Raw genomic sequence first — 12,889 nt, 5'->3', positions numbered from 1 at the left:
TTGAGAATAAAACATTTATCCTTTTATATTTTGAAATAGTTTACTGTTTGTAAAAACATTTTTACAAATATCATAATTATTTGTCAGCACTCCATGATTTTCTAAAAAGATAATCCTTGTTGGGGCTCCTGGGTGGCTTAATGGGTTAAGTGTCTGACTCTTGGTTTCATCTCAGGTCATGCTCTCAAGTTCATAAGTTTGAACCTGCATTGTGCTCTGCAATGACAGTGCAGAGCCTGCTTGGGATTCTCGCTCTCTTTGTCTCTCTCTGCCTCTCCCTAACTTGCACTCACTCTATCAAAATAATAACAATAATAAAAGATAATCTTTGTTAGTCCATTTAATATCATTTATTTATGCCTCCTTATTAATTTTAGTAAAGATATCCTCTTTTGCAGAATTTTTATTTTTACCAACCATATGCTGATAATTGAATGCTTCATCTTCTCCTATAACAATGTTTCTCCTTTAATAATTTTCTTTGGGGCACCTGATTGGCTCAGTCAAATGTCAGCTTAGGTCATGATCTCTCAGTTTGTGAGTTCTAGCCCCATGTTGGGCTCTGTGCTGATAGCTCAGAGTCTGGAGCCTGCTTCAGATTCTGTGTCTCCCTCTCTCTCTACCCTCTCCTGCTTACATTCTGTCTCTCTCTCTCAAAAATAAACCCTAAAGTAATAATATTTTATTTAATAACTTCTGTTGTATTTTAATAATAGCATGCCTTTTAATGATTATTATTAATGGTTTAAATTTTTTCTATGTAGTTATTAACTATTGCTTTTATTATTTAAATGATTATATATATCCCTCTTTATATTCTTTCATTTTAACTAAACATTTTGTCATATGACAATGTCCCTCTTGATTTATTTGTGATCATGTTTAATATAATTTCCCCATGCTTTTATTAGGAGGAATCTATTTTGTTTTATCCAATTGTGAATCTTCAAATTATACTTGCAAAAATATGTATTGTCTTTTCCTTACTGATCTTATATAAGACTTACTGCTTCATAATAGAACAAAATAAAACATTTCCAAGTAATATTATTAGTACATTTGGACTACATCTACTTCTCACTGCACTACAACTTTTGAAACAAATATTTCGCTCAAAAATTTACCAAAAGCAAACTCATACAATAATTTAGTTAAAAATTCTTACTCTTTCTTCTCAAGTTCCTTTTTAAATCACCTGGTTGTGCACCCTGGAATATAATAAAAGCATTCGCATTTCAATTATTAATTCTAAAATGTTACTTATTATAAAATGCATTAGTAATTTAAGAACTACTCTTTTGAAAATAAATTGTATGTGGACAAAAAATAATGTATCCTTGCTGGCAATTTTCCTTATTGACCCATAGATTTGCTGCCTGTGTCTTTCTTCCTTAGTATCACCAATGTCTGACGTCAGCCTTCCTCACATTTAAAATCTGCAGCTCCTTTGCCCATCAACAGCTGTGCCTTGCACTTTTCTAGTCCTTATTCATGACCTGGAGCATTTTAGCATTTGTTAGAACTAACAGTATGCTTTCAAAATACATTGAAAGGACTATTTCCTATTTCATCAAAATCTTCATTTTGCATTTTCCTAAACCAAGTTATTTTTTTTCTTAAATAGTTTACTGTCAAGTTGCTAAACCAAGTTATTTATCCCTAAATGTTAGATACCTTGCCCTGAAAATTCTACTGGAGGCTTTTGACAGATAGCTGATAATTCATAAACCATAAAAAAGTCAAGTTAATCTTCCCAAGATTTGAAAACTATCTAATATATTTTAAAAGTTTCCATTTCAAGCAGTGGGCATTAGATATTTCCATTTTCTTGTCCAGTAGAGAAAAGATATTCTGAGTCCAGCACAAAATTTCCTACCTTACCATCTTTTCAAAAAATAAGAAACCATTTTCCCCTTAAAAAAAATCACACATAATCAAAGGAATAACAACTAGGTCATAATCGATCTTTTCAACTACTGAAGGGCAAGTTGCCAGCAATTGGAGGGATGCATCCCAATAGTATCAGAAATATTAAATGTGAGAAACATCGTACGGTAGTTGAGAGAAAAAGTGACAGTAATATATTTCAACTAAAGCTCAGCATGGCTTTGCGGGCTTTCCTGGAAATGTAACCACTCTTTACATTATTATGTCTATGCAGAAATATATTCTGGTTTCTAAATAACTGATTACAGATGATTTTTACAAAGAAATTCATTCCTTTATATTTAAAGCGACATTGTTATTTTTATGAGACTGTTTAAAAGCCCACATGTTATAGAAAGCCAAGAGCTAGGTCTCATTTTCTAGTACATTCCTTCTGACACAAGAAAGAGCACCAGAGTTAGGTTGCATTTGTTCTCTTCTCTATTTAATAATCGTACCTTTTTCTCATCAGCTTTGTAGATCCCTCGCTGCAATTTGAATCCCAACTGAAGATAATAGAGTCATCTTTTAAAAATGTATTTTCTATACCAAGTCTTGAGAAAGTGAGGGAACTGGGGAACAGCGAACATGAAAAAGAAGACCTAGAGGTAAATCTCTGCCTCAATTATGAATTATACACCACAGCAATCCTGCTCAATGCCCTTCCACCTTGTGATCGCCTTCACCCTTTTTAGATATAATAGATTAATAGTCTATTCCAGTGCCTCTGGACTCCTGAATTCTACAATCCTTGGGATTTAATGGATTATAAAGGAGTTTTATGAACAAATGAATGAAGAGATTTTAGGTTAATAGTTTTAGCAAGGACAAGAGTTTATGGGCAAAGTCCTTTCTGACTTTCAGTGTATGGGGAGAACTCAGGACCCCAGGACACAAAACTATAGACACTGAGTACAATTCTGTCGACTTTTATCTGGCTGACTGGTTGTGCAATATTTTTGTTTTTCAGAGTTTATATCAAAATATTTTAAACATATATGAAGACACTCTTCTGATATTAGTATCTAAAGATCTCTACAAATTGCAAATCTTAAAGGTAAAGTTAAGAGAAAGTAAGCACTTTTGTTTTTCTGACCTTAAATCTAAAAATTTCACTGTATTTCACTTATCATTTCCCTTTTGTCATACTTACATCTTCTTCAAGTATTTAGTGGCTGAATTTTTTTTCCTAGAAGGTGTACAATATCCCCCAAATGAAATCACTTCCCTTTATTTGGATTACAGAGACATACTGTTAAGAATTCAATTTTGCGGGGTGCCTGGGTGGCTCAATCATGATCTCATGGTCCGTGAGTTTGAGCCCCGTGTCAGGGTCTGTGCTGACAGCTCAGAGCCGGGAGCCTGCTTTAAATCAATCAATCTCTCTCTCTCTCTCTCTCTCTCTCTCTCTCTCTCTCTCTCTGCCCCTCCCCTGCTCACACTCTATCCCTCTCTCTCAAAAATAAATAAAAATTTTTTTAAAATTCAATTTGGGGACAATGACATCAACAGACCCTTAAGAAGACAAATTTTATGTGAGAATATGGGTTAGCAGAGAAGAGGTGGTTGATTGGCTTAAACCACATTCAGGCCTGTGCAACAGTAAATCATACTTTGATAGCGTCTATATGCTTAGAATCCCATGAACACCCTATCCTCATGGAGATTCTGATATCAGAGGAAGGCTTAACAGCTGTGCAAAACCCCACTTACATCAAGACTTCACTGTTTTTAAGGTCTCAGTCAGAGATAGGAGACTGCTCAGGATATCTGATGACCTTCAGTTGTGCATTTCTAGCATGATGGCATTGGGGACACCTGTCTGAAAATATTGGGGAACCAGAGTGACTTATTCTACCAAGAGCATTATGAGTTTGTGCAAATTATAAAATACGTTCACGTAAAGAAGCAGAATTGATTCATGACAGCACTTTCAACAATAGCCAAATCATGGAAAGAGACTAAATATCCATCAACTGATGAATGGATCAAGAAAATGTGATTTATATATACAGTGGAATACTACATGGCAATGAGAAAGAATAATATCTGGCCATTTGTAGCAACGTGAATGGAATTCAAGGGTATTACGTTAAGTGAAATAAGTCAGGCAGAGAAAGACAGATATCATATGTTTTCATTCATATGTGGAACAGGAGAAACTTAAGAGAGGACCATAGGGGAAGGGAAGGGGAAAAAATAGTTAAGGAGAGGGAGGGAGACAAACCATAAGAGACTCTCAAATATTGAGAACAAACTGAGGGTTGATGGGGATTAAGGAAGAGGGAACAATGGGTGATGGCATGGAGGAACTCTTGTTGGGATGAGCACTGGGTGTTATATGGAAACTAGCTTGACAATAAACTATATTTAAAAAGAAAAAGAATTGGCATCTATGAAGACAAGAAGGAATGTGAGGAGAAATAAAATATACTAAGTAAATTTGTGCCTAATTTGAGCTAAATATTTTCCATGCATTTAATTTTATACAATGGGAGCAAAGAAAGGGGATTATTTAGCATAAATACTGTGGACTCCAGCAAAGTGCCTTAAGAAATCTGTTAATGGCCACTGGCATGTGAGACATATGCAGGCTTCCTCCCTTCCCAAGCTTGTAAATATGTCCCTGCCTCTGAAGACTTAGAACAAATAGAAGTTACATACAGCAAGAGGGAGTTGAATCCAAATTAACAAGCCTTCTAACTGAGCTGCCTCCAGGAATATTTTCTGCAACCATGAGCCAGAAAATATCTGAGTATTGAATCTGCAGAGGAAATTCTGGAGTAAAATGACATTTCAGGTTCAGATGACATTTCAATTCTTTTTTAAAATAGAAAGTCAGATCCTGTGATTAAAGAGAGAGGATATGTACTTAGAAAGAAAAAAAGCAGCAGCTGATAATCCAGTCACAGCCTCGTGTTTAGCTCTTTGGGGTGACTGACAAAGTGACTGTTAGATTGCACATTAGTCAATACTCGTTGGATATAATTAAATAACATACAACCCATGCTGGAGGAGGGAGGGTGGGGGGATGGGCTAAAAGGGTGATGGACATTAAGGAAGGCACTTATTGGGATGAGCACATGGTGTTATATGTAAATGGTGAATTACTAAATTCTACTCCTGAAACCAGTACTTCACCATATTTTCAGTTGTACAATTTTTAATAGTTGTGTTTGGTTAAGTCCTCCTCAGCCCCCAGTTAGGACTGATATAATGGCTATTGGTAGTAGCAGGTTGGGGTTGATGGTGGGTGAGATTTGATAGAGGATGGATAGTGGTGTGATTTTTTTGTCTTGTTAGTAGGATTAGGCCTGAGGATATAGGGATACCTTGCGTGACTTCTGGAACTCAGAAGTGGAATGGGGTTAAGCCTAGTTTTATTGCTATGGCAGTGGTATTATGGTAGATGCTATAGGTTGAGGGTTTTTGATATTGTTCATTATCCTGAGTATAGAAGATTGAAAATGATTCCTATTATTAGGAGTATAAATGCAGTTGCCTGTGTCAGGAAATATTTTGTGGATGTTTCCGTGGCCCATGGTTTGTATTTTTCAATGAGAATAGGGATGATGGCTAGTATGTTTATTTCAAAGCCGATTCAGATTATTAGTCACCCTATAGCATCTACCATAACTACTGCCTTAGCAATAAAACTAGTACTAACTAGAACTTAAATTAAAAAATATAATAATAAATAGAAAACAAAACAAATAAATAACATCCTACCCAGGTGTAGATAGTACAGTAGATGAAGTAGTGTAACTAGATAGCTTGTAGTATACAACTAGCTTGTTGGCATCTTTTTGAGAGAAATGTAAGTTAGATGTGAAATAATCAGGATCCCCCTTCACCCCCATGGTGAAGTTGGAGACAAAAAAGAAGGGACTTGTAGAAATGGAAACGCCACGCTCTAGAAGGATTCTTGTGTTTCCCACAGGAGATGGCCATGTGGATGAATGATGACAGCTCATACCTGCAGGAGAGAGTCATAGTGATCATCAGCAGGGTGCTGAGCTTTGCATCCAGGAAAGTTCGGGGACATGTAAGTCATGGAGTGCAATCTTGCCACCCGCTCCTGAATGCTGAGTCTCTACAGTGCTTCTTTCCAAGTCTCGGAGCTTGAGAGTTCTAAATGCCTGCTTGGTATGAGCAGGCACACAGGTTGGGATATTGAGAAAAGAGTCAATATCCTACTCGATTTTATGTCAACCAGAGCAGAGTCTCTCAACCAGCTGATTAAGACCCTTTATGCTTTCCGCAAACAGTATGAAGGTGTCAAAACCAGGGGTTTGCTGGCTCTCTGGATTCTCACAATGAATATTTGCAACCTTACAAATCCTTCCATCCCTACTTTCCTTATTTCTCCTTTTCCTAAAATATTTTTAAACCATTATTTATTCACTTTAAATTGATACAAGTAATTCTTGAGTCCTTTCATTGTGAAACATGCTAAAGATAGAGCAGAAGTCTTCTTTACTAGCCTCTCCACCCTAACTCCCTCCCTTGCGTGCTGCTGTGATACATGTCCTGCAGGACAGCCTTCTGTGCATACATCCACATATACACGCACAAACTGAGATACGGCTTGCTACTTAGTGCTCCTTTATTAAAATTACATTATAGTTACACACATGGTTCTGCAATTTTATTTTTGCACAGAACAATATGTCCCTAAAATATTTTCATGGCAATGTACGTAAACTTATCTCATTCTTTTAGCCAAAGCATATATACCATAGTTTTAATGTATTGTAATTTACTTACAGATGGACATTCAGGTATACTTTGGGTTTTCTTCTACTTCAAACAATACACAAATGGATATCTTTTTTCAAGTACTTGTTTACTTAGAAATGCTATGACATTAGGAAGATAATAGATCAAAGGGTTTGGAGAGGGTACAGTTTTAGCATTACAAAATTAGCCTCAGGTTTGTATTCCTGTGGATATTAGAGTCATCATTTGCCCACACCTCCACCACCACAGGGATGTTATAGGATTTTCTAATGGTTGCCTTTCAGATGGAAAGAAAATAGGCATCTCATAACTGCCAGTATTTACTGAGGTTTTCTATATTTTTAATAACATCATTGCTTCCCTTCTAAAAATCCTTGCTGTCTATGAACATTTCTCTCCTTTTTGATACTGTATATCCAGCCACTGTTTTGCAACTCATCCTTAACTGTGATTTTTAAACATATTCTTCTAATTGCCCATCTGATTGTTTGAATCATTTCAGGGGTTCAGAATAAAGGGGATTGGAAACATACATTCATGATGACATTTTCCTGTACTCATTCCTACTACTTATACAGAGAGCTTCCAGACATACTGAGACAAAAAGCCTAGATAAACCTTACAATATATCTTTTTACTGTTTTGTTTAAAATCAGCTTTGGAAGGTAATATAATTTACTTATATGAGGAAATGTGGTGCATGGCATTTTTGCATCAGCTGATTCTTTATTTCAAAAGAGAGATGGCATGATTTGTTTCAATCTTCTGATTTCCTGGCCCGGGAAAGCAGCCTTTTATTTCTAAAATGGCCCGACTGTCCATTCATATGTCTGAAAGGCTAATCATACAAAATTTTGCAGCAAGGCTTGAGATTAAGTGTGGTTTGCAACTGCAGCCTGTTTTCTGAACAGTTCCTAAATGTTTCATGCACTCAGCAAGTATTTGGTGGCAACTATCTGACCAAGTTTATATATGGCTTTGCATTTGTATTCAATATGCATATATTTGTTCATTTATATTCTAGTGAGTTCCACTCAGGTAGCAGGTATGGCATTTTGGAGTTTTGTCATATTCTATCACCTCTTCTCAATTTTGATTGTGTTCATGAAGTTCATTCTCCCCTACACACATACCAGCCCTCAGCTGTAAAAAAGTAAGTGTGTAAATTCACACGTGTGCAGAAGGCTGTCATAAACTGGGTGTCCCTACCTGCAACTGAGATTTGTTTGAGAAATCAGATAGGATACCTATTATTTTGTTTTGCAATGTTCACTAAGTACCACCAGGTGGCAGCACACCAGCACTTTCCAGAACATAGAGGCTAAACTAACAACCAGTTCATCATAATCAAGCAGGCATAAAACTTTATTAAGTTAACTATCTCTTTACGATAATGTCTTCTAAACATGGCTGAGTCAATGAAATTAATGGGGAAGAGAGGACAAATATATGAAATGAAACAGGTGAATATTTTATTAAATTTATTAAGCTTCCTATAGGCTTGGTCTGTGTATCTGTATGTCTGACACATTGTAGATAATCAGTAAAGATCTGTTTTGTCCTTCTCTAATAATATATAACTACGTATTCTGTGCTCACATGTTTTCCATTCACTGGAATTTTTTTTTTTCATAAATTACTGTATCCTGGGGCGCCTGGGTGGCTCAGTTGGTTAAGCGTCCAACTTTAGCTCAGGTCATGATCTCATGGTTCATGAGTTCAAGTCCCTCTTTGGGGTCTGTGCTGATAGTGCAGAGCCTGGAGCCTGCTTCACATTCTCTCTCTCTCTCTCTCTCTCTCTCTCTCTCCCCCCCCCCTTCTCTCTCTCTCTCTCCCTCCCTCCCCTACTTGTGGTCTCTCTCTGTCTGCCCCTCCCCTACTTGTGGGTTCTCTCTCTCTCTCTTTCTCTCTCAGAAATAAATAAATAAACATAAAAAAAAATTACCCTATCCTGCATCTTCCAGAATCTCAGTGGCCCTTGTACTATTAAATAATCTTAACTACCATTTATAATCTATCAAAACTACTCTTTCATGTAGTAATTCTCCTTATATGACCTATGTGCCTATCAGGGTGAAGAACTCCTACACTCAAAGAATATTTGTCCCTTCAATTAAACTATTCAATTTTTGAACAGGCAAAGAAATGTGAGCTAATCATGTCATCTTATATCACTAACAGAAAGACTTTTCCTGGGTTTGTTCTTTTGGCACAATCTTTCAGCATTTGAGAGATGAGTGGGGGCAGTGTACGGGTGGTCCTGCCAATCCTTCTCTTGCTTCAACAATGTTTGGATGGGACAGACTCAGGGGTGCCCCTTCTACCAGTCTCTGATAACTCTCCAACCTTTTATCCAGTTGCAACATTTGGAGCCATCTTCTTGACCACTCTCTGTCTCCGGGTCCAGCCAATACCCCGATTTTGAGCTTTGCTCCTTATTACCAATCAACCATGAACACCCGGATTTGTCAGAGCTATTCCACTCAGGTGGAGGCCTCTGTCAACTGCCTGGTCAACATACAGCTGTGGGCCTCTTACACCTACCTCTCTCTTGGCTTCCATTTTGGCCATGAAGATGTGGCTCTGGAGGGCATGGGCCACTTCTTCCATGAATTGGCTGAGGAGAAGCAGGAGGGCACTGAGAGACTCTTGAGGATGCAAAATTAGTGTGGCAGCCATGCGCTCTTCAAGGACATACAGAAGCCATCCCAAGATGAGTGGAGGTAACACCCTGGATGCCATGGAAGTTGCCCTGGGTCCGGAAAAGAGCCTGAACAAGCCCCCTTTGGATCTACATACCCTGGGTTCTACCCGTGCAGACCCCCATTTCTGTGACTTGCTAGAGACCATTTCCTAGATTAGGTGAAAGGCTGGCTGACTCCCAGGCTGGGATGAATGAGTATCTCTTGGAAAGGCTCACCCTCAAGCATGACTCAGAAATTCTGGAGCCCAGAAGCCTTCTTGAAGGGCCCTTCTGGCATTCCCCCTGGTGCCATGGCTTGTGCCTTAGCCTCTCCCCATGGACACTAGGCAGCTTTTTAACTACGCTGCAGCCCTCTCTCAAGCTATGGACCAAATGTAAATAATAAAGCTTTTTGCAGCAATTAATAATAATAATAATAATAATAATAATTAGATGGGTGGGGATCCCCCCCACCAAAAAGATGGGTGGAATTTAGAGAAGAAGATAGCAATGGAATAGGAGGACCCTAGGCTTCCCTTATCCAACACATACGAGTAGGTGACTAGCAAGTCATCCTAAGTACCCTAGAATTCAACCCTAAGACTGGCAGAACAAACTCCACCACTAATGGTAGAGAAGAGTCCAGAAGAGCCTAAATCAAAGATGGTATAGAGTGTGGCCACACAATTTGGGAAAGAAACAAATCATGAATTCTGTGGTAAGGAGGGAGATGTGGTCAAGGAGAAGGGCAAAAGACAGACTAGCACAGTGGGTAGCACACAGGGAAGACAATTCCACATGGCAGTTGAGTTGGAAAGTGAGAGGGGCCAAATTTCATGAGTTCTTGCAACCACTGGGACTTAAAGCCTGGAATTTTAAAGGTCAACAGACTTGGTTCTAGAAGAACAAGGACACTGTGCTGCTCTTAGAGAGAACACAGATGGGCAGCCTATGGACATACAGCATGGAAACAGTGATATGAAACTCATGGCACACAGTGAGGAAGATTTCACAAAACTAGAACAAAGAATCCTAAAATTTGTATGGAAGCACAAAAGACTCCAAATGGCCAAAGCAATCTTGAAAAAGAAAAAAACAAAGCTGGAGAGATCACAATTTCAGACTTCAATTTATATTAAAAGACTGTAGAAATCAAAACATTATGGTACTGGCACAAAAATAGACACATAGATCAATAGAACAGAATACAAACCCCAGAAATAAACTCACATTTACGTAGTCAATTAATCTTCGACAAAGCAGGAAAGAATATCGAGTAGGAAAACAACAGTATATTTAACAAATGGTATTGGAAAAACTGGACATGCAAAAAATGAAACTGACCACTTCTTACACCACACACAATAACAATCTACTGAATGGCATATCTGATAAAGAGTTAGAATCCAAAATATACAAAGTACTTATAAAACTCAACACTCAAAAGACAAATAATCCAATTAAAAGATGAGCAGAAGATATAAATAGACATTTCTCCAAAGGAGATATCCAGATGGCCAACAGACACATGAAAATATGCTCATCATCACTTACCATCAGTGAAATGTAAATTCATACTACTATGAGATATGACCTCCGACATGTCAGAATGGCTAAATCAAAAACACAAGAAACAATGCATGTTGGCAAGGATGTGGGGAAAAAGGAACCCTCTGGCACTGTTGGTGGGAATGTGAGCTGGTGAAACCACTGTGGAAAACTTACTGGAAATTCCTCAAAAAGTTAAAAATCAACTACCCTGTGATCCAGGAATTGCGCTACTATGCATTTATCCAAAGAATACAAAAACACTAATTCAAAGAGATACAAGCACCCTTATGTTTATAGCAGTATTATTTACAATACTCAAGATATGGAGTCCACCAATTGATGAATGGATAAAGAAGTGGTATGTACACACACACACACACACACACACATATACAATAAGTCACAAATACCATATGATTTCAATCATATGTGGAATTTAAGAAATAAAACAAATGGACAAAGGAAAAAGAGAGAGAGAGAGAGTGAGAGAGAGAAAGTAAGAAACTGATTCTTAACTGTAGAGAATGAACTGATGGTTACCAGAGGGGAAGGGGGGAGGCATGGGTTAAATAGGTGATGGAGATTAAGAAGTGCACTTGTGATGATGAACTCCAGGTAATGTATGGAAGTGTTGAATCACTACACTGTACACCTGAAACAAATGTAATGCTGTATATTAACTAACTAGAATTAAAATTTACAAAATAAATAAATAAATAAATAAAAGATGAGTGGAGGATTTTCAGTCAAAGCTAACAGATAGTCTACATGTCTTTCTCTTCTCTCCCTCTAAACTCCTCACTAAAAAGAAGTAATGACATTTGTCAAATTAGTAAAAAGTTTTCAGTGGGCTAGATGTCAACAAACTTCTAGATAATAGAAAAGATACAAAATGATAACCGGCAAAGCCCACTAAAGGATGGGAATGTGTACTGGTGAAACCACTGTGGAAAACAGAATGGAGATTCCTCAAAAAGTTAAAAATCGAACTAGCAGGTGCACATGAACATCAGGATGGGGCACAGCTTTCCAGGAATAAGTTTGCCCAGTGCAACCCTGGAGAAGCTGGAGCTTGGAGGTCCAAGTAATGATGAAGGGTGAAAAGCAAAGCAGGGCTGAAAATATAAGCATTAACTGAAAGGATTCATTGAAAGTTTATACAGAAGACTCCATATTGCTTTCCATCCCCCTTTCAACATGTACTATATTCCACAAGGGCATGAGCCCACTGGAAGATAAAATTTAAGGATTTTTTTCTCAAAATAGCTAGAAACTCCCTGAGAAAATTATCCTGATTATGTTTGTTCAGAAATATATCAGCATAACCCCAGCATCCTCACCTAACCACTCTTAAGCAAAGCTCACCTGTTGATGAGCCTTGCTCGCATATGTAAACTCTGCCAAGAAGCATTTCATTCATAAGTATGACTAGATAATCGAGGTTTGCCAGACATTTGGATTAAACCCTCCCAATACTAGAGTCAGCCCAAGACAAATAAAGAGAAAAACATGATTATTAAAAATAAAGAGTCAATTCAGGGCACAGGTGAGAATTTAGCATTGAAAGAGTAGAGAAAGCATATTTGTATGCCAAAAGAAAATATAATTAAAGTAAGTATGGTCTATGAATTGAACAGTTTTATTTAATCACAATAATAAGACCACATTATTGATTTTCAACTTTTAGGATCACTCACAGAAAACTCAAATAAGTTACTGAATCCCATCAAATGCTATAAACATAGCAATGCCAAAACGAAAGTGCAGGGAATGGTGTAGTGGTTCTTCAACAAGTTAAATATGCAATTATCATATGACCCAGCAATCCTAGGTATATACTCAAAAGAATCTAAAACAACTGGTCAAACAAAAACATATACACAAATGTTCATTGCAGCACAATTCACAATAGCCAAGGCACAGAAACAACCTACATGTCCATCAGCAAAGTGAATGGACAAATAAAATGTGGTATACTCATACAATGGA

The 12,889-nt window shown here is 37.5% G+C and overlaps 1 protein-coding gene across 1 annotated transcript in view; it reads left to right on the top strand.

Annotated features, from left to right (window-relative positions):
• Positions 1 to 12,889, top strand: part of MROH9 (maestro heat like repeat family member 9) — a 105,989-nt gene that overhangs the window by 22,257 nt on the left and 70,843 nt on the right. Inside the window, exons 4-6 of the mRNA XM_039221684.1 lie at positions 2,399 to 2,534; positions 2,897 to 2,983; positions 5,867 to 5,971. Of these exons, the coding sequence (XP_039077615.1) occupies positions 2,399 to 2,534; positions 2,897 to 2,983; positions 5,867 to 5,971 (328 nt within the window). The remainder of the gene's footprint in view (positions 1 to 2,398; positions 2,535 to 2,896; positions 2,984 to 5,866; positions 5,972 to 12,889) is intronic.

The sequence above is a fragment of the Hyaena hyaena genome, unplaced genomic scaffold (assembly GCF_003009895.1).
Source record: "Hyaena hyaena isolate Hyena2069 unplaced genomic scaffold, ASM300989v1 scaffold_1006, whole genome shotgun sequence".
Classification (NCBI taxonomy): Eukaryota; Metazoa; Chordata; class Mammalia; order Carnivora; family Hyaenidae; genus Hyaena; species Hyaena hyaena.
The sequence above is the reverse complement of the archived record's forward strand: the minus strand, read 5'-3'. Positions and strand labels throughout refer to the sequence as shown.